Source organism: Corvus moneduloides, chromosome 1 (assembly GCF_009650955.1).
Source record: "Corvus moneduloides isolate bCorMon1 chromosome 1, bCorMon1.pri, whole genome shotgun sequence".
Lineage (NCBI taxonomy): Eukaryota > Metazoa > Chordata > Aves > Passeriformes > Corvidae > Corvus > Corvus moneduloides.
The window spans coordinates 17,523,452-17,545,111 of NC_045476.1; the positions used below are offsets into that span (position 1 = coordinate 17,523,452).

Below are 21,660 nucleotides of genomic sequence, written 5' to 3' on the forward strand. Positions count from 1 at the left end.
ATATGTTAGGACTACCAGATTAAACAAAACTTGCTCTTCTTTCAGCATTGCAGACCTGGCTGGTTCTTTCTGTAGTCTGAAATTGATAACTAACAGACTCCTAAAGCTTTCAGTGGAAGTTATAACACTACTAGTAATAGCTTATTCTTCAAATGTTAAAGTTGAGGAAGATGAAAAAAACCCAAGTAAAATACAGCTAGTGGGTTTTTTGGTCTTTCCTTTAGTCCTCTAATTATTTTGGTTGGTAGCTTTGTATGTTAACCTTATTCTGCTCTTTGAAATAACCTGGTCTTCTGTAGTGTAAAAACTGGTTATTTACGAGGTAAATAAAAAGTATATATGTCAATTTATTACAGAATATCTTTATTCTCTGATGATCACTGAAGTTCTCTTTAATCCATCAGCATAGCTGATGGATTAGATATGAAATATGGGAGGCTTAGCTAATTCTGAAGTATGGTAAGAGCATTGCAACAGGAATTGATGGAACTATCTGTCCTATGTATGTAGACCAAATTTTTCTGTAAGTTTCAGGCTACCCTTTGCTGTCAGTTAGTAAATACAGTTTGATTTCTGAAAGGCAGTTGTTGAGGTTTTCAAAACCCATCTGGATGAAACTGTAAGGCTGATGTTGACCCTGTTTTAAGCAGGGAGGTTGGATGGGATGACCTTGTGCAGTTCCTGCCAACCTGAATGATTTTGTGAGTAGCTGTGTACACAATCATAGATGTTTGTCTGGCTCTGTGAAGTTTCAGTGTAACTTCACTGAAATTGCTGTTTAGTGTTTGTGATATTGTTTCTCTGAAAAGAACGCTAATGTACAGCAGCAGGTACACAGTGAGAGATAAAATACGTAGTCTGCTCTTACTAGATCAAAACAGCAATTAATTATGACCAAAAGTCAAGAAGTCTCACAATTCAATCAGGCATTGCAAACTGAAAACTATAATGCTGTGCTGCAATTCCACTATGAATATTACAACATATTACTAACAGAAGTGTAAGATACATAGATTGTGTCTTATGAAGCTGCATTGTTGAGAATCCCAGCAAAGGTTCTAAGCAGTTTGGACTCAAGCAATAAATTAATGCTTAATTAAGAACCAGGATAATGTGGTGGTGGGGAGGAACAGGAGCAGAAGGAACTGTGCAGTTTGAATTTTAAAGTGAATTCTAGATTAGTCATTACCCCCAAAGAATGGTACATGTTTCTGTTTCTTGTTTTGTTTTAAATACTAAGTTAATTTGATTTTAAATTGTAAGAACTATGGACAGCATAGATTTCATGTAGTATGTTACAAAAATTAAATTTGTATTTTCCAGAACTATTGTTTCTAGCTGTCCTCAGAATCAAGAACAAAATGTATTAATTTGTATTGATTCATTATTTCACAGTTAGTTTCACACTACTAATAATCAAGACTGTATTTTAAATCAGAAGCTTTGGCCTTTTAATACAGAGTAATGGCAGAGATGTCTAACCCAGACATGGAACTTACACGGGTCTCCAGTTTGTGGCGTTCAGAGCACTCCTACCGAGAAGGGATTTATTAAGGAAAACATAATGGCATTCTGTCTTTTTAAACTAGAAATTTGGAAAAAAACGTGTTATTTTTTGACATTCAATGAATTGTCTAATATGAGGCATAATAGTGACCATACTATTTTTAATTTTTTTTGGAATGGCGTTGTTTCCTTGAATGGAAAATAGTTGGGTTTATTTATAGTCATAAAAACTGTTCAAGTCCACTTTGTTTAATACACACACATTTCATAAAATGAAGAATCAATATTGCACCTTCTTTAGCCTTCTCTTCTCCCAATGTCTTTTTGAGAAATTCCACTTTCATACATCTTTTTGGAGGTCTTTGAATTTGCTTCTTAGTTACAGTTGTAAAATAATAATTAGTATGCTAGTTTATCTACAATAGTAGAAAATGTGTGGAACAGCCTCATTTCTTGCAGTGTATGTGCTAGTCTTTATTCATAAAACTTAAAAACCTTCAAGCTGATTTCAAAAGACTTATCTCCTCAAGAAAAGCAATCATTTTTCATTTGCCTGCTATTTTAAGCCAAACGTTGATGTTGCCCTATGTTGTTTCATAAATAAGCTTTTATTCTCAGCAACATGTTACTGAAAGTGGCATAGAACCTGTCGTGTAGGCACAGTTCCACTCTGACAGATGGGCCGAGTGTAGGCTTGCCAGCCAACCATTCCCCACATCACCCAGCAGAGTATGAAGGGAAGCATTTTTGTCCAGGATTGCCACCGTGGCATTCAGTGCATGTAAGGCTTGAAGTTCAGGAAAGGCACTTGGACTGGTCCATCTCACAGGATGACCAAAAATTTAAAAATAGCCTGGGTTTTAGGTTCTGCTGGGTTTGTACTGTTCTGTTTCTTTTTGTGGTTCTGCTGAAGTCATCTAATGGGCTCAGCCAAAAGAATTCTGCCATGGACACACATTTCTCCGTGATGAGTTATCTAAGTATGGAAACATAAGCAGTGAGCAATTTCACACACTGTTGTTTGTGACTACATGTATATCTCTTTGGATCTAGAATAGGAAGACAAGGATGTACTGATATAGGATTAACTCCTGATGTAAAAATATGTAAAATAGAAAACATTGAATAAATCAGACATTTGAGACTGAGGATGCGAATAGTGAAATGCAGAATATTTTTGCAGGTTTTCAGAAATGCAAATCAGCTATTGCTTGGTTATTGGGGTTTAGGATTTTGGAGGGATTTTTATTTTTTAAACAAATTGGCTTAATGCCTTGTGCTTGATTTTATAAAGTAGCCAAGCACTGCAGGCTTTTGGCAAATATAATTGCTTGAACAAATGCTTTTGTGTGTTACACTAGTCAGTCATAGTCTCTGTCATTTTTATCTTCCTCTATTTTTGCATAGCTTCAATGTTTTAATCTTCTATTTCCAGTTTAACTAGGCCTATATATATAAAAATGGATTTTGCCAACTTTCTTGGAAGCTATGCTGATTCAATACATTCAGGCTTCTTGGGGAACTTGATTTCAGTTGAAAAGTTTCTAAATTATGGGAAATAATGTTTGCATGGCACTCATTTACAAGATGGCACAGTATATGAAAGAACAGGTGTGAAAAATGAAGTGAATAAAATTGCTTTTGAAATACAAATGGGCATTTCATGGGTTTCTGTCAGGAGAATGTCTTTTCTAAACTGTACTAAGTATTTAATTTTTCTTTTTAGCTGGATGTTTTCCTTCTGAAATTAAATTACATAATATTTGACTAACACTTCTTTACATGCTTAGTTTTAAATTAAAATTCATAATTGAACTTAATACGAAATTATAAGATTGGATTTAATGCTTTCTTCCAGTACCTGAACTAATGTTCACTGCATTAGAAGGTGCAGTCATCATTGAGCAGCTTTGTTCTTTTAACAAAAGGTACCAAAAATAAATTTGGGTAGGGTCATAGTGGTCTAGTTTAATACTGTTATGATAATAAGTCCTATAATTACTTTCAGATAGTTCTTCTTTCCCAGAGGACGAGGTTTTTAGTTTTGATGTCTGCTTAAAGCATGAGGATGACAGTAAAATTAATGTGATAACCTTTACAGCCTATTTATCGCTTTCTCTGTAATATCCTAAAGGATTTTGCGTAACATCTAAGATGAATGTCTTAGTATGGACAAGCATCAAATTAGGTTAATTGGGTTCAACTGATATTCATATTCAGTGTGTCTATAAGGACACCTGTTTCATATAAAAGACCTGTGGGTATCTTTCTGTGAAAATTGCTCTTAAATTATTATATGTATATGCTCTGTGTCCTTTGGTTGTTAAAGACTAAGTTAAAGTATAGGATTTTGTTCCAGTTTGCTTGCTATTTTTGCCTCTTAGGGATAGTGAAATTTATCCTTTCATTCTCTGGTTACATAAGGAATAGTACAGGCATGATAGAGCTTATTTTATGGCATTAAGAGAGATTTTACTTTCTAATTCTGTCCAACTCAACTCTGCTTCACTTGAATTCTTGTAATAGATTTCTTTTCATCTCTGAGTAGTCAGCAGCAGATTTCTAGAGAACTAATTTGAGTTCTGGAGTACTGTGATTTGAATGATTTAATTTAGTGTCTTATGGTAGAGTTACAAACTGAGCAAAACAAATTTTAAGATTATATAGAATTTAAAAATGTTTATCACTTTGATAAGCTCTCAGGTGGAGAAGAATTTATGATACTGCCAGATAGAAATAATCCATATCATCTCCTGTATGTGGAAAGAGCCAGTTTTGGACTCAAATATGACCAGGGAAGAGTGAAAGAACATTTATGTCCTCAGTATTCAATAAAAACATCAAGACATACTGACTTGTTAGTTGGTGAGCAGCCTAAAATTTTTTCTGGATTATAAGAGTGTAAAAGAGGTACAAAATTTAATTAGTAATTTTAGTTCTAAGTTTAGAGTTTTTTTGAACATCAGCATGTTTTTCTAATGGGAAGTAGTCATGCCAAGCCAGATTTATAGTGAAATGGAAAAAAAACCCCAGAAAACAAAAACCTGCTCAGGGCAGGCATAAGTAGTTTTGTGGATGCTATAAACTTCAAATTCTAAAAGTTTGAATCAATGCGCAGTACAGAACGTTTTGATAAGGCTGTATTTTATGTTTAGGACATGCATAAAATGTGTGTAGATAATAAATACCTGTCAAACGTTACAGACTAGCAGAAAAGTGTCAGAAACTGTCAGAGAAAGGATCAAAAAGACAGGATCACCGCTGATGTATTTGAAAACAGTGTAAAACACAGACAGAACAAGTACACAATGTTTATGGTTTGTTTTGTAAACTGTGTATGTAGTCAAAGAAAACATACATATAAGGATGGATAGAAAAATTTGAAGGAATGATACGAATTTGTCCTGATTTCAGAATCTTGAGCTCTTCAGTTTTTCCAAAAAGGGAGGTTACTTGATTAAATACCTCCAAATATAAAGTGTGGTGAAAGGTTCTTTCATGTAACAACAATAAAAAAACTATTCATGAATTGCTGAAAGAAATTATCAATGTTAATTGGAGAAATTATACTCTTTAAAAATTATTATAATTATTATTAAGAGCAGGTGATCAATGTACTTGTCTGTCAAATAAGCACTGGATTTTCTAGGTTAATACCATTATCTTACTGCAGTTAGAGTTGAATTCAAATCAGAGATGCCTCTACAAATTGTTTGGATTTATATGATCCAATTTTGTGTTGTAGGGTTAGGGTTTGTGAATATGTCTGGGAAGAACATTGGAAAAATGTCTGGAGCTTCTATTTCTGCATGGTATTCTAAGAGTTGTTGATCTGTATCCTGAAGTCTGGTTTGTTGTAATTCTAAAAGTAGAGGGTAACTATAGATGGGGCACCCTCTTAATGTGATTTGATGCTCCCATACACAGGGAAAGACCATGCAAACCTAAAAAAATGTGACTTTGAAGTAATAATTTTGAGAATCTTTATTTGAACATCATTTCTCAAATGGTTTTTACAAGAATATGTGTTGCTTTAAATGCTTCAGTACGTTTTGAAGTGCTGTAAATACTAAGGGGGAAGAAAAACTTCGGACTTCGATTCTCTGAAAAGCTGTTATTGATCAATATGGCCTTAAAGAAGGATGTCTTACAACGTGGGTAACAGAGAAGTTGGAAACCCGCACTGGTTTCTAGAAGTGTCTCACCATTCTGAAATGACACTGATGTGGTCTGTTCCATTCTTGGATGTGTAGAGGGAATTTTCTGTATGTTTGCACAACCCCAAACTGCATTTGGATGAGCCAATGTGTGTTTGTGTGCTGGGTCTGACAGCTCAGGGTTTGGCTGCTTAAGTACCACGGACAGAGGCTCTTTGAGGCAGTCTGCAATCTGCTGATAGGCATTAGCAAACCTCTGCCAGGAGGTGCTGGTTATGTACCAGAGCTGCTTGGTTTGTATGGCTCAGCGCAGAAGATACAGGTGCCAAAGAACTTCACCTGTTTGCTGTGTGAGAAGTCTCCTCACAGCAGCCACACTCAATGTTCTTTTATGCTTTGATGTTGAACTTCCTGAAATGGAATTTTTTGTCTGTTTTTTACTTTACTGCTACCTACAGAACCATTTTCCTAGAACCTCACCCTTGCTTTCTTGGAGTCTATTGCATGATCATAAAGAAATATATTCAAGGCTTATTTTGTTTGGTAATTGCATTAGTATTTGTCCTGTGTATTTCTGTATTTAACCAAAACTAATCTTTGGTACTTCCTGTGCTCAGAAGATGGGTCTTGAGTGCATGTCTGGCATGTTGTGTAAGATTCTCCTGGCTGTTAAATTGGTTGGGAAAGTAAGCAATCTCCACATCTGTGCAGCTGGCTTTGTTCATGGGGATGTTGTAGCTGTACATGAAAGGTATGAAAGCCTAGATCTGAGTAACCCCCCAAGAAGTTGTAGTTCCATCTGTGTCAGTCAATGGCCTTATCTGTTACCTTCCCAAAGTCTCCTGCTGTGTGAGGAGAACAAGAGCTTTATACCCTTTGTGATGTCTAACATGTTAGTGGTGGTCAGTTGAACCAAACAGTTATGCAGCCATTCCAAAAGCTAGGCCATTTTATGAAAAATAAGTCTAAGTGGATAACAACAATTTTATATTGTCATTATATTCTGCTATGTTTCCTCTTAACTGACTGTTGAATCCCACTTCACCAGAGCTTGAACAGCACACTCAGCAGCACTGGAAAGAAGTAGCCAAGTCTTAGTTTACCGGGTGGCCATTTGATATAAAGCTGTTTTGTCAAATGTAGTGCATCAAATCTTGTTTTAAATACCAACACCACATTAAGGAGAGATGGTGGTGTAATGTTAGGTTCACAAGAGCAAGCTGGTATCTTCATTGTAACATCCATGGAAGATTCTGTTGGTCAGACAGTTACATGGGATCTGTGCAATCTCAGAGAACCACAGAATGGTTTGGGTTGGAAGGGACATTAAAGGCCGCCTAATTCCAACTACCCTGCCATGGCAGGGAACGTTCCACTAGAGCAGGTTTCTCGAAGCTGCATCCAGCATGGCCTTTAACACTTCCAGGCATGAGACATTCACAGCTTCTCTGGGAAAACCGTTCCAGTGCATCACCACCCTTACAGTAAAGAATTTCTTCCTAATATCTAATCTAAACCTCTCCTCTTTCAGTTTAATGCCACTACCCTTTGTCCTATCTGTACATGCCCTTGTAAAAAGTCCACTCCAGCTTTCCTGTAGGCTGCTTTTAGGTACTGGAGGGTGCTATAAGGTCTCCCTGGAGCCTTCTATTCTTCAGGCTGATCAGCCTTATCTCTCTTGGCCTGTCTTCGTAAAGAGGTGCTTCAGCACTGTGGTCAGCATAGGGGCTCTCCTCTGGATCCTCCCCAACAGGTCCACATGTTTGAAGGGAAATGATTGCTTAACCCTGTAACCTGTCTGTGATTCTTCAGAATGCATTGTCAGGGTGGGATTCATGACTGTCCTCCTTCCTGGCTTTAAGAGAGGTGTTTAATTACAAGAAGGCTAAGTTAGTAGTACACCGTGTTGAAATATGGAGAGCACATATAAGAAACACTTGGTTTAAAACTCAGGTGGTGTTTTGTGAGAGCTGTGGACATACTGGGATCCATTCTGAAATACAAGTCTGGAAACTATTGCCATTGTCCTGTTCATTTTTTGTTAGTTTCTAAAAATTATCAGAGCTTCTAAGTATCTGTATTTCTTTCTAGGAACATTGTCGTAACTATTAAAGGGCATAATGCAGAATCCATTAACAACTTCTGCAGGTATAGTATGCTTTCTATACTTTTTTTAGAAATTAGATGCTTGTGATTCAAAATGTGGAAGAAATCTCATCATTATTAATCACTGTATTTCTTGTGTCTAGTATTCTGCTGAGGTATGATTTGAAAAAGCAGACATTACTGCAGCATTTATTACTTTAAACAATTAGAATACTAAAATTGTTTTCTTCTTTAGGGCATTGCTAATTACTGTTAACACCCATAGCTGAAACTTGAAGTGCATAAATCTGCTTCTTGTTTGATTCAGCAGAATTAAGTATTCAGGTTTTATTAAATTTTTAAAAAATCCTCATATATTTGAAAATCCCTGCTATATTTGATCCCCATATTAAATGGGGTCAAATCTATCTGCAAATTATGCTACACAATTAGCAGAAACAGGAAAATAAACATTAACTTTGATTTTTTTTAAATGCCTTTTATCCAGCATTCCCATCCATATGAATATTTTTTTGTGCTTAATTCTTTCTTCTATGTGGTCTCTTCAAAAGTTGTCTTTCATTTGATTTCGTTTTCAGAAGGGTTAACATTTGATTTTTTCCCTCCATTATTAGTAAGGGTATTTGTGTATTCCCAAGCCTCTAAATGTGTAGCTGTTAACTTCAGTTTCCTTTCCTTTTTGATCTGTCTCAATGCTAATGTTTAAATATGATTTTTTAACATGAATGACATTTTTAATGATACTTAAATGTGAGTGAACATTTGATGGATATGACATCAGCTCTAATGGACCTTTCAGAACCATTGCTGGTTGTCAGTTAAGTTTCCATTGTTAGTACGTACGTTAATTAAGAAGAGCGCTATATATTACTTAATTTGAAGCCTTGAGCTTTTACTGTCATGTAAGTTTATACTTTACCTGTGTTGTGAAGACTGAATATTTTTATGATGCTGTAATAATTCTGAGGAAGCTGTTCCAGAAGCATGTCATTCTAATTGATCTTAGTGGATGAGTTCTGTGTCTCCTGGGACTATTCTTTCATGGAAGACAGTACTTACTGTTGGGTAAAGCTGTCCACCCTGCAGTGTCCCCTGCATTCCTGGGCTTGTGACTGAAGTACTTAATTCTAATACTTAAAAGCATTAATTTAATTTTTCCTTTAAGTAACAGGAATTTGACCCTGGTTATAGTCTTACGTTAAAGCCATTTCTGAATAGTAGTAGGAGAATATAGACTGTGAAGCTGTTTGCAAACTTCAGGTGAATCATTTGCTTTGAGATTTTTTTGAAGGCTTTTTCTTTTTTCCCCTAAATCAAAATCCATTCCAGTCAGTATCCTGTTACTAACTTGTACCCAGAGGGAATGGTAAACTTGGAAGTGAGCTTCCATGTTAGAATTCACAGAAGAACAGAGTAAGCTGAGTTGGAAGGGACCCAGAAGGATCATAGAGTCCAACTCTTGGCACTGCACGGCACCATCCCCAAGAGTCACACCATGTGCTGAGAGCATTGTCCAAAAGCTTCTTAAATTCCATCAGGATTGGTGCTGTGACCACTTCCCTGGGGAGCCTGTTCCAGTGCCCAGCCACCCTCTGGGTGAAGAACCTTTTCCTGATATCCAACCTAACCCTCACCTGACACAACTTCAGGCCATTCCCTCATGTCCTGTCACTGGGTACCAGAGAGGAGAGATCAGTGCCTGCCCCTCCTCTTCCCTTCACAAGACTTCACTGAGGTCTCCCCTCAGTCTCTTCCCCAGGCTGAACAGACCAAGAGACCTCAGCTACTTCTCAGATGGCTTCCCCTCAAGGCCCTTCACCATCTTTGCGGCTCTCCTTTTTACGCTTTCTAACAGTTTTGTATCTTTCTTACATTGTGGCACCCAAGATTGCCCCAGGACTCGAGGTGAGGCTGCCCCAGTGCAGAGCAGAGCGGGACAATCCCCTCCCTTGCCCGGCTGGTGATGCTGTACCTGATGCACCCCAGGACACAGCTGGCCCTCCTGGCTGCCAGGGCACTGCTGGCTCATGTTCACCTTGACATGGACCAGGACCCCCAGGTCCCTTTCCGTGGCACAGCTCTCCATCCTCTCATTCCCCAGTTTCTACACCCAGGATTGCCCATCCCAGGTGCAGAATCCAGCACTTTGCCTTGTTGAACTTCATGTGGTTGGTGATGGCCCAGTCTTCTAATTTGTTGAGATCTCTCTGCAGGGCCTCCCTAGATCGTGACCAGGAGCTATATCAGTGTGAAATGATGATATTCTATAAATATACTAGTCTCAGTAAGTTTTTTTGCTATGATACTTTTTTATCTTTATATCAAGTACCACTTGTTTCTTAAATGTAGCGCATTGAAAATATGGAGGGTATTAGTAATTTGTGATGATTTATGTACAACTCTAGTGTTGGCACATTTCTTACAAATAAAACTTTTGAAAATAGATTATATTGGAAATGGAACCTATCCATCAGTTACATTCAGTGTGGCATATTTGTCAGTGTTTCTGTACTTTGAGTGTGCTCATTATTTTTCAGTTAAGTATGGAAGTAATGATTAGTGCAAGTTCTTTGAGTGGCAGCTAAACCCTTCACTGCTGCCATTTGTCATGTAATAGCAGGTGTTCTGTAATTTGATCCATACTCCTTCAAGACACCCAGGAAGGGTGACTATCTTTTATGCAGCAAGCAATTGTAACATCATGTTCAACTAGATGCACTTTTCTGAAAAATGAAAAGTATCTAACTTGTCAAATCTTATTTTTTCCTCAGAATTATGAAATTCTCATTTCATCCATATGACAACCTATGACGTGACAACAATCATTGAAGCATTATATTCAACTATTCACACTCGTGTTAAATATTTACTGTTGAGCAAGTGTTGGTATTTTTTATAATGCTTTATAATGACATACAATACCACTGTGCCTTAGTGAACTGAAATACCATTGGCATTGTCAGATTTATAAGATGTTTTTCTTAAATGACTCTAACATGAAAGAATTGTGTATCTTATACAAATATTTTGCAAAATATAAGGTTGTCCTGGTTTATTTATCGAATAGGTTTTGTCTTTTTAAAATGTATGTTGGAAAAGGGTATCACATGCTAAAGTAATAGTTTTGGTCTTTGAGCATGTTTAATTTTTTTTAGAACCATAGGTCAAGTGTGGTTCTGTACTTTTTGTATCCATATTAGTATGATTATTTGGTGCTGGGAGATCTCAAACTTCCATTAGCCTTGTAAATGTGTTTCTTAGCATCAGCTCTCACTTTGCTGGGACCCCTGCTGCCTTTATATCATTAACATAAATGCAGGTGCAAATAGCATTTATGTACTTTGATAGAAAGCAGTTGGAGACATTTCACTGTGGGACACGACACTTTCAGATTGTGTACATCTGTTCAAATAATGTATCCAAGCCAGTGACATGAATGCAAGGATAAAACATCTGCCCCTGAGACCATTTGCCATACAGCAGATGCTTACATCTTTATTTATGCAGATGGTTTGTGTGATGAGCTGAGCAATGATGAAAGCGAGGAAGTTTGACAAAGATTTCAGGGTATTCCTTTGGATGGTAAAATATTTTGGTAACAGTGCTTTTTTTTTTCATATGCCTACTGAAAGAAGAACATCCAGTGTAAATCTGGTGTTTCTAGTAACATAGCCATGGATGTGCCATTTCGGGCACTGACTAGATTAACACAAGTTCAGTAAAGGATTTTTTTTTAATCTCAGGCACAGTAGTCTTACTGCAGTTATAGAGGTTGCTAAATAGTTTAGTAGAAGTAATTACTTGTAAACGGGAAGGCTCAACTGCTTTGCTTTAAGATGCTCTCAAGTTATACAAAACATTGAATTTACCGAAAAGTTTGCAGGCACAGAATGTTTTGAAATACTAAGGTAACTCGTTGTGAAGTTGTTCGGAGGTTGGGTGCGGTGCTGTACCTGATTTTTCAGGACAAGCCATGTTTAGCATTACAAAATTACTAGGCAAATCGAACAGCCTGTCTGTCGTTTGAGATTTACAGTAGGGCAGTGGCCGTGAGCCGCGGCTCTAAGCCGGGCGGGCACCTGGGGAGCGGGGGGCTGCCGGCGCGTCCTGCGGCGCCGGGGCGGCGGGACGGGCACCGACTCCCTCTGCTGGGCTCGCTGCCGGGGCTCCTTTGTCCGCAGCACCGCCACGGACACGGCAGCGTCGTCAGCGCCGGGCTGGGGCTGCGGCACACGCCGGGCTGAGGGTATCATCTCTGGCCTACATCCCTGGCGACTGCGTTCCTCTTTGCATCCCCTCGTTTGCTGGCACCACTGCCGGGCTTTGCTGATCCGTTATCACCTCTCAGCAGTGTATTCCATAGCTCCTTTACAGCACATCCACCACCTTCTTTTGAGAGCCAGTGCTGCCTTTAAACTAGCATGGGCAAGCTAGCAATGTCAGTAAGCACTGCAAATAATTGTAATTGTGCACTGGGGGAGGAAAACCAATCAGATACTGTAATTTAAGTTGTTTTCCGCTGCATCCTACTGCCAGTAAGGCCTAGCTGTGTTCAAGCTCAGCAGCAAGCAATAATTTTATATGTTCTGAAAACTAATGTTTGCCTAGCCAGGACCATAGTATTTCAGAAGGTGTTTTAGTTTTCCTATGCTATACGGATCTATGTCTGTCTTTGAAAAAATATACATACCTATTTGAAGCATGGTGGAGATCCTTTTATCTTTATTTTTGGTTTAATCTTTAGTGGAATTAACTATTGGTAGCAATGTTTTGCATATCTCAGCCAGAACTGGAGGGGCTTTTTCTGAAGAAATCTGGCTCATGAAGAAAGTAAAAGGGGCACAACTAGAGCAAACAAAAACCTTAGATAGGGATGCCCCATTCAAAACTCAGACCACTTATGTAATTTTCAGTGAAATTACCTATTAACAAAATCCTCCAGCAAATACTCTCCAGCTATTCTTTAATGATTGTTTAATTATTGTTTAATGATTGTTCTGGCCCTTCCTTTGGGGAATAATAAACTTTGTGTATAGTTTATAACAGAAGACTCAAAATAGGCCAAGCCAAGACTGACAGTCTTCTGATCCTCTGGTTATGAGGGAACATATTTGAGGTTTGTACTACAGAAGTCACCATGCAGATGTTTTTAATGCCTTAAGTAAAATATAGTTGCAATATTGAGCCAAAGTGGCAAATTAATTGTTTTCTCATGCATACAGTCTTTCTTTAGAAAAAAGTGCACTGATTCTCACCAAAACAAAAGAGGTACTCTTTTGCAGGAATAAAACCTTTGCTTTTTTGTTGTGTTCTCTATTTGCACATCAGTATTTGCAAAAAAATTAGATTTTGGGAGTAAGAGGCCTAATTCCCTTACCGAAGTGAGACATACGTGTTTTCTGTTCCAAATAGAGTTGAACTCTCAGTAAGATGTAGATATGTTTTTTGAAAGGAGAGCAAAAATCTAATCAGAAACTATTTTATGATTTATTCATAAAATTGTTCTACTTGACCTTTTTGTGCTGTAGTTTTTGAAGAATTCTGCCTTCATTTTTTTAGCACACTTGGTCATTACTGTTTCCCGTACTTAAGAGAAAATACGTTCACTAATTACCACTTACATATTAGGCATATTAAAATTTTTTCCATGTTGATTTGATCTTGATAGGCCCTTTAAAATGACTTTACATTGACTTTACAGGGGATGAATTACTGTTTAGGTCCATATATTTCCTGATGCTCACTAAAAGAAATTTCAACTGGCAATTCTCCCAGAAATTTTTGAAAATCCAATTACAGGTGTTTATCCCCAGTTTCTGAAGTACCTAATTTGTATTTGTAAATAGGGGGGTTATGAATTACTAGTTTATGACCAGTGCTTCCATCACCTCCTTTCAACTATTTTCTGAACAATTAGTTCCCCCAAGTGGCTGCATCACTGCAGCCTTGCTTTGCAAACCTTCAGGAATGGTGTCCTCTATGGAGCAGAATGACTGGGAAAAAGCAGCTGATAACCACTGGACTTGCAGTGACACCAAAATAATTTCCATTCTACTCAATTGCATCCTGTCAGAGCACCAAGGTTTCTAGATAATTCCCACTTGCAGGCTGACATGGTTGGTTTCTGAAAATAGCAGAAGCACAAATAAGTTGAAACACAGTCTTTGGTGATGTATCTAACAGTGTCTCTCAAACAGAAATTCTGTAATTAAAAATTCAGTCACTGTTTTTATGGTTGCAGAGGCCAGGCACCATTTTGAGCCCTTAGTTCTTATATTGCCATAGTGAGAAAAGTCTGTGCGTGATTTCTTCAGCTCTAAAGGTGGAAAAAGTTATTAGTAATTACAGATGCTTTATGGCTAGCTTTCTTTATGCCAGCTTTCATTTCTTGATATGAAAATATTTTGATCTGGTTAAGACCTATTAATTTTGTTGACCTTAATATGAAATGAGTAACTTATAACTTGAAAGACTGTGCCTTCAGAAAAATGGAAAGCTTTTAAAGTTCACAAACACTGCATGAGAGGTGCTAAAAGAGCATGTAGATCTGCTAATAAATGTATTTTAATTCACTGCAAAAGTGTTTAAAATCTCTTATGTATATGTATTCTGACTCTTAGGAAGGATTTTGAAGACTTTCTTGCTTTATACAGTAGCACAAAAAAGGTTTTTTTAAATAGGATGTTGTGTTAAGCCATGCATTTGCCCACATTTTATATAGGAAGTTGCTTTTGAATAGTGATTTACCTCTGTGTGGCTAATACATTAAAGGTTGCAACTCAAAAAGGTTACCTCAAAGCTGTTGGCCACTTGTTATTCCCTACAGAAATAGTATTTCATATGTATTTTAAAAGTTGTTTGTGTTGGGACAATACAGAGATCTATGAAATCTAAATCTATGAGAAATCAAAAATTATGTCTTAGGTAGTACTGTTGCTACTGCTGCTAATATAGTGACTAAATTTCTCAATGTGTTAACTTGTGTTTAACAAGTCTGCTTTAGTATGGGTATTTTTTTATGTTATACTTTCCTCTGGGGACAGAGGTACTAAAATCAAGATGCTGGTAAGATTGATGGGCAGTTAAAAAATTTCTTCCTTGTATCCAGTCTGAATCTACCTTCTTTTCGTTTAAAACCTTTATGCTTTGTCCTGTTTCTGCAAGCACTGTAAAAAAGTGTCGCCATCCTTCTTTTTGGCACCCTTCAGATATTGTAAGGTCCCAATTAGGTCTTCTTGGAGTCTCCCCCAAACTAAACAACCCCTTCACTCTCTCAGCCTTTCGTCACACAAGAGGTGTTCCATCCTTCTCATCGTTTTTGTGGCCCTACTCTGGACTTGCTCCAACAGGTCCATGTCTCTGCTGGGGTCCCCAGAGCTGGACACAGAGTTCCAGGTGAGATCTCACCAGAGCAGAGCAGAAGGGCAGAATCCCTTCACTCTCCCTGCTGCCCATGGTGCTCTGGATGCAGCCCAGGACACTGTTGGCTTTCTGGGCTGCAAGTGCACATTTCCAGCTACACTCAGTTTTTCATCCACCAGTACCCCTAAGTTCTTCTTGGCAGAGCTGCTCTGAATCACTTTAGCCCCAGCCTGCATTGATACCAGGGACTGTCCTGACCCATGTGCAGGAACTCACAAAGTTCCCATGGGACCACTTGATCTTGTCCAGGTCTCTCAGGCATCCCATCCTCCAGGTATGTCAGATGTACCTCTCAGCTTGGTTTTGGCTGCAGACTTGCTGAGGGTGCAATTGTCCATCCCACTGTTTTTGTCACTGATGGAGATATAAAACAGCACTGGTCCCAGTACGGACCCAAGGGACACCACTTGTCACCCATCTCCATACAGGCAGTGAGATCTTCACCATTACCTTCCAGCCAATTCCTTATCCATCCAATAGTCCATCTATAAACAGAGTCTGTGCCTCTCCAATTTAGAGAAAAGGGTGTTGAGGAGGATGGTGTGAAAGGCCTCTCCTATGTACACTTTCAAAAAACAGAGGAAGGCGATTTGGGAAGTTGAAAAAGTGGCGTAATCTAATTTTTTTTTTCTTAAGGTATGTTAGATCTGTATAAATTTTATCATATATCAATATATGGTTAATAGTGCAAAAAGGACATTTCAGGCAAAACCAAAAGACTGAATTAGAGAGGAAACTGAAGAACTTACCTAGATACAAACTATGCACCCATGCTCTTGGATTACTGTATGACTTACCATTGCAAGGTGACAGTTTATGCTAAAAATAGTTTTATCTTATTCCCACACTGAAAAATGCCAGTAGGAATTTTAATGTTGAACAGCCTCTTTAATGAAGTCCAATTAACGTAAAAAAAAAGTCTACCTTTGTTATTGCAATGTGCTCTTCTGCTAAGAATAGTCTTTTGGAGACCATTTAAAGAATCCAGGTAGCATTCCACTGGTCACAGAATTCCTTGAAATGCACTATAATCCTAATTCCTTAAGATAATAAACTTCTTTACAGACTGTAAAGAAAACCTTTCTAGATTATAAAATGCTTATTATACAACTAGCAAATCACATTTATGCTCAAATCAAATTTAATTACATATGGCTTTAAAGATACAGCTTTAAGCCTCTAGAATTTTAACAAATTGTTTTGGTCTTGTTTCTCCTGTGGTATACCAGAATGAATTTTCTAAGTGTATTTGCACATTTTGTATTTTACTGTTTGTGTGAATGATCTATGTTGATTTTCCAATCTTGCATTACAATAATTTGTTATATTGTTTATTTTTCTAAACTAGTTTAAATTACACAAAAGCACACTTACGTAAACATAATTATATTACTCTTTAAAAAATCAAGTACTAAAAATGTAAGAAACGTGAGATTCCTCTTTTGGCTTAAATGCTTCTCCTTTCCACATCATGTGTAATGTTGATTACCTGTCTTAAGTCTGCATTAATTCCCATATCCCACCCTGATTCTTTGGCCTGGACACTTTTCAAGTCTCATTTCTAGTCTTATCCTTTTTCCGCTTGCCCTGTGTGTTCCTGTGTTTCTCTTATACACTGTCAGCTCTGCAGTTCAGAGATGAGGAGAGGCCATTTCCTTTTTCCAACTTGGATGCTTGGACCTAAAGCTGTAGTTCAGGGAAAATCTGGCCCAGCCTGAAGCAAGAGCACATTGTAATCATTGGAAAAGTTAGCTGCTTGAAGTATCTACTGAACACATGCCCAGAATCTCCAGCTTTGCCTAATTTGGGCAGCTTTTCACAGATCAAAGAGACATTGCTGTGTCGCATATCAAGGTCTTCACCCACTGCACAGATGTGTTCCTAGATTAATTTTTTTTTTCTTTTTTTAATGCAGGCATACTGAGAATGGCTGGTATTTTCTGTTGAAATTAATTTTAGAAAATTATCTGATGCAAATACCCAGACCAGAACATTCCACCCAGGTGGTTATTATTAGCAAAGATAGAAACAACTGCAAATTAATTGCTGTAATGTATGGAGCTGGACACTCATGGTTTGTAGGCTTTGTTACTAATCTTACTTTGTACAGGTGTGTGGCAAAACTGGTTTTGAACACAGAAGTCCAGTCTGTTTTCTATAATATCTGCAGTTTATTTACATGGAATTATGGGAAGTGTAAATGAGCACAGAATTTAGCCCCTGTATTAAAACTCCTCACTAAAGCTACTGAAACTTCATTTTTTGAAGTGATTTGTTTTGCTGCTCTTGACTGTCTGCCGTGACAGTGAAGCTAAACCATCCCATCTGTTTGCCACATTAACCAGCTTTACTCAATTATTAAGCTATCACCTTGCATTTGGCGTGTAATATATTGGATTTTAAAGCGTATTTTGAGGAGAGAAAAATAGTGAAGATCAAGAAGCAGTTTTCTTAATGCATTAGCTGAAAGTTAATGTTTTATGTTGCCATTTTATATTGTCTTTTTCTGGGTTTTGTTGGTTTTGGGAGTTTGGTTGTTTTGGGTTTTTTTGTCCTGGGATCTATTTTTAACTGACTGAAGTACTTTTGCAGGTGGTGTTTTTTTGCATGCTAATCCTGCAGAGAAACATTGTGTCCAACAAAGTATGCTGGGTCAGCAAAAGCAAGACACTTGTTCTGGAAAGACAGTATCCACAGGTATTTAGTGTGTATGGAGATTTGGCAAAATGAATGATTAACTATTATTGGCAGAAAAAGATCTAATGTTGTGTGTTAGAAAGTCGTGCATTTTTTTTTCCCACAGAAGAGATACTCTTCCTTTCAAAGTCAGCAAAAGACTCAGCAGTGTTAATGTGCATTGAATATTCATTAATTGTCATCTGTATTCTGTCTTTTCCTTCAAAACAAGATGATCCTTTTTTTTGGTGTTATTTTCTCTCATATGTTCATTCATACACAAATTAAATACATACCTGCACAACTGAGGTGGACCTACAAGGATTATTTAAAAAATGAACACTGTTACTCAGTGGTTTCTATGGGGGTTATTTTCAAAATAGACTAGATAGTGCTGAAAATTAAATTTCTTCTGATACTTTCTACAGTGTCTGAGTTCAGCAATGTTGTGTGCTTTACATAGGGAACAAACTAAAAGAAGTACAAAAATAAGGCAGATTAGGCTGGAGTAGACCTGACTTGGGAAGGCAGGGGAACCATGAAGAAGCAGCAACCCATGGAGGCTCCATTTCCTCCAGAGGGCTCTTCCCAGCATGGCTCTGTCAGAGAATTTAATGCATCGTTGATTTTTGTATTTTTGTGTCACTGTCCACTTCTATACAATTTTAAGGTTATTTAGAAGGGAGGAAAGCTTATGCCATCCTGCAGGTTTCTGAGTGATTTGATACTTGCAGGTCCTAGCATGGTAGCCATTAATCTTTTAACTGAGACTTCTAAAGTAAAGGGGTTGAACTGCATTTGGTTTAGATTAGTGTGTAATTAGTAAAAGTGTCTACCTGTTGCCCCAACTCACACCCATCTGAAAGAGTGAGGACAACAGCAGTGAAGGATCTGCAGATTGACTTGTAGAAAGAATGTTGTCTAAAACAAAGGGCCATCCTCACAAATGCCATTGCACAGCCTCCCTTAAGTGAAACTTCCCCTTCTTAGGTGAAAGACTTCATGGGATTGCATAGGCACAAAGGCTTTTCCTCAGGTCACAGCTGACAAGTCAAAAAGAGTCCTTTGAATCAGAGACAGAAATAATTTGGAGGAAACGGAATGCCCCTGAAAGATGCATGTGAGGTTTCCAAGCAGCCTTTGCACAAGGCAGGCAGCCAGAGCATATCCAAGTCCTTCAGCGTGATGAAGACGTGAATTACTATATCTCTGTCTGTGTGCAAAGGAAGTTGTTGAAACTTTTCACCAACTATAAATGGGAAACAGAATTTTGGTCACTTATGACACTTGCATGCTCTGGGTAGGGTCAGTAGAACCTCCAGTCTGTGAATTGACTGGCTGCTTTCTCCTGATCCAAGATGCTAAGTAGTCTTCCACCAGTTCTTCCAATTAGCTTTCCCAGTCTGCAAGCAAAATGTTAACAAAGTCTGAAGCATCATCAGACAGCTAGTCTGCATCTAGCCCTTCTCTATATTTAGGCACTGGCTAAGCAGCTTAACTACAGTAGCTGTGTGGGAGGGGAGGGAAATGCAGAGTTGAGTATCCTTAGCTTACCAGAAGCACTGCAGTGAATACTTCTGCACTAAAATGTCTAATGTAAACTTGTGGAAAAACAAAAGAAGAACCAAACCAAAACAAAAAAGTTGTATTGAAGGTTGGTACCAAACATAGCTTGCCTGGAAAACTTACTTATGATAAAATTACACTAGTTGGAAAAAGTGTTTGTATAAAAATCCCATCTCAAACAGTTAAATCAATTCTTAGTATTGTGTTAACTGGGTGAGAAGGATATTGATCTAAACAGACCTTGTTTCAAAGAGCATCTTGTGTTTGATTTTGATGAAGGTCTTGGCTACTAGAGCAACATTCTCCAGGGGAATGCTGAGAAAATATGTGGAGATACTTTCTTTATAGAAAAGTGATTTTACTGCTTAATTTTGCATTAGGCAAGTCAATGCATTTAAGAAACATATGGTTCTTCTTAGAGCTAGTGCCATACATTATTTCCACAAATATTTCCTTCTAACCTCAAATTAACCTTGATTTTTGTGGCTACCATTTGTAGAGGTGGCATGTCCACAGCAAAACTTCCACCTTTTCCTGTTACCATTGGTTGAAGAGTGGGTGCCTTGTAACTTGGAGTAGCACAGGTAGTAGTCTGCTGAAATGCTGGCTTTCCTAAAAGTTTTATGCAAATCAATTAATGAAATTTTGAAATAAAAAAGGAGAGGAACAAGAAAAATGAAAGAGAATGGAAACAGCTTCATGTTGAATATTGTGGCAAGCTGAATAGCTGCTGATTTGGAAAATGGCAAGCATAATCTGGAGAAACAAGAACTGACTCTGTTCCCTAAAAGGGATGTACACTTATTCTGTCACCTGCAGTATTTAAGCTATGCAGTTTGACCTGTAATTATCATTGAAGTTCAGGGCTAGTTTGATTAGTGATTACAATACACTACATAATTTTATTGTTCTTCTCAGAAGTACTTAAATTATTTATTCAAAAAAACAACAAGAAGATACCTTGTAGGAAACAAATAGTCATCTGAGTATTAATAGAAATATTAGCAGCTGAAAATGTAAAAGTTTCTATATATTTAGTGACTAGAATGTAAAAAAACCAATTAAAAATTGAGAATAAAAAGTGCTGTGGGGAAACAATTTTAAACACACCATGTTTCTGCTTTTTCCAGGTTGCACAAATTCTGTAGGCCTGGACTTATCCTGTGTGCAGGGGTCTCAATATCTGTGTAGGAATTCCATATATACAGTAACCCAGTCTGCACAGAATGTATAGAAATTCAGAACATCTCTACAGACGTTGAGCAGAAAGTTTTGGCGGTACCCAGTAGTTTCACTTAATTGGAGTATAAAGAAAGTACATAATGGACTCGGGGTTTGATGCAGTCGTTGGCAATAAAACAATCAAAGGCTTATGCCCTGCATAGTTACTGCTCTATGAATCTGCTGATCAAAGAGTTTTGAAAAGCATCAGATCTACTAAATATGAACTGTACAGTTTATATGTGATTGCTCAGAGGATCCAACATGTCCTGAAGGCAAGGGGCTTTACTGCACATGTGCATACCATGAATATGTGTGTATATCTCTTCAGAAGTTCTGGTCATGAAACATGACAGGTTTGTACCTTGCAGTGCTTTTTGCAAAGTATGTGATGTCTGAGAAGAACATCCAGGATTAAGATAAATTTACTGGAGTTTCCAGTGTTGGTAGTAATTTACAGTTACATTTTTAAATCCAGAGTAACCTACAAATGCATTTATAATACAGGTCTTTAAAATGGCAAGGAATGGAAACTTTCCTATGGAATTATCTTACTACAATATTTCAAGGTTCCAGCATTTACTTTCACGTGTTCTATTCAAATGTGATTCCTCTCTCAAAATTATTTTTGCTTATGTCCAAATTGCCTTTCAGCGTGGGATCTTTGTAGCTGAATTTTCAGTGGTTGAGATTGTTGGGATTTCCTTTTTTCAGGAAACCTATCCCAGGTTTTAAGAACTGGAAGCATCAATAATTGAATTTGGGAGTGGGTAATGAGACTGATAGATTAAATGATAGTGGTACAATTAACTATGTATGAAGTCCTTTTCTGTGGAATCTGAAAGGTCAGCAGGTGTCTTTGCTGCCTAATGCATATTATATCATATGAATTTTATCTTTTTCCTTTTGTTTGTTTGAATTATCCTCCACATTCTTCTTTACTAAAACCATTTGTGACTTCTATGAACACAAGTAGAAACAGGAAGGAATTGTGATATAATGTTGA

General features: G+C 37.6%; 1 protein-coding gene across 14 annotated transcripts in view; it reads left to right on the forward strand.

Moving 5' to 3' along the window:
- ZNF438 (zinc finger protein 438) overlaps nucleotides 1–21,660 on the forward strand; it is a 52,531-nt gene that overhangs the window by 24,062 nt on the left and 6,809 nt on the right. For 6 of the 14 annotated variants that reach the window (XM_032100500.1, XM_032100471.1, XM_032100490.1 and 3 more), the window contains 2 exons: nucleotides 7,755–7,811; nucleotides 17,784–17,888. The exons of 3 other annotated variants lie outside the window; for them this stretch is intronic. In XM_032100500.1, the coding sequence (XP_031956391.1) occupies nucleotides 7,784–7,811; nucleotides 17,784–17,888 (133 nt within the window). In that variant the 5' untranslated portion in view covers nucleotides 7,755–7,783. Of the gene's footprint in view, nucleotides 1–7,748; nucleotides 7,812–15,214; nucleotides 17,266–17,783; nucleotides 17,889–21,660 lie in introns of those variants that run through there. 5 more of the 14 variants (XM_032100543.1, XM_032100533.1, XM_032100507.1 and 2 more) reach the window with 4 other exon arrangements.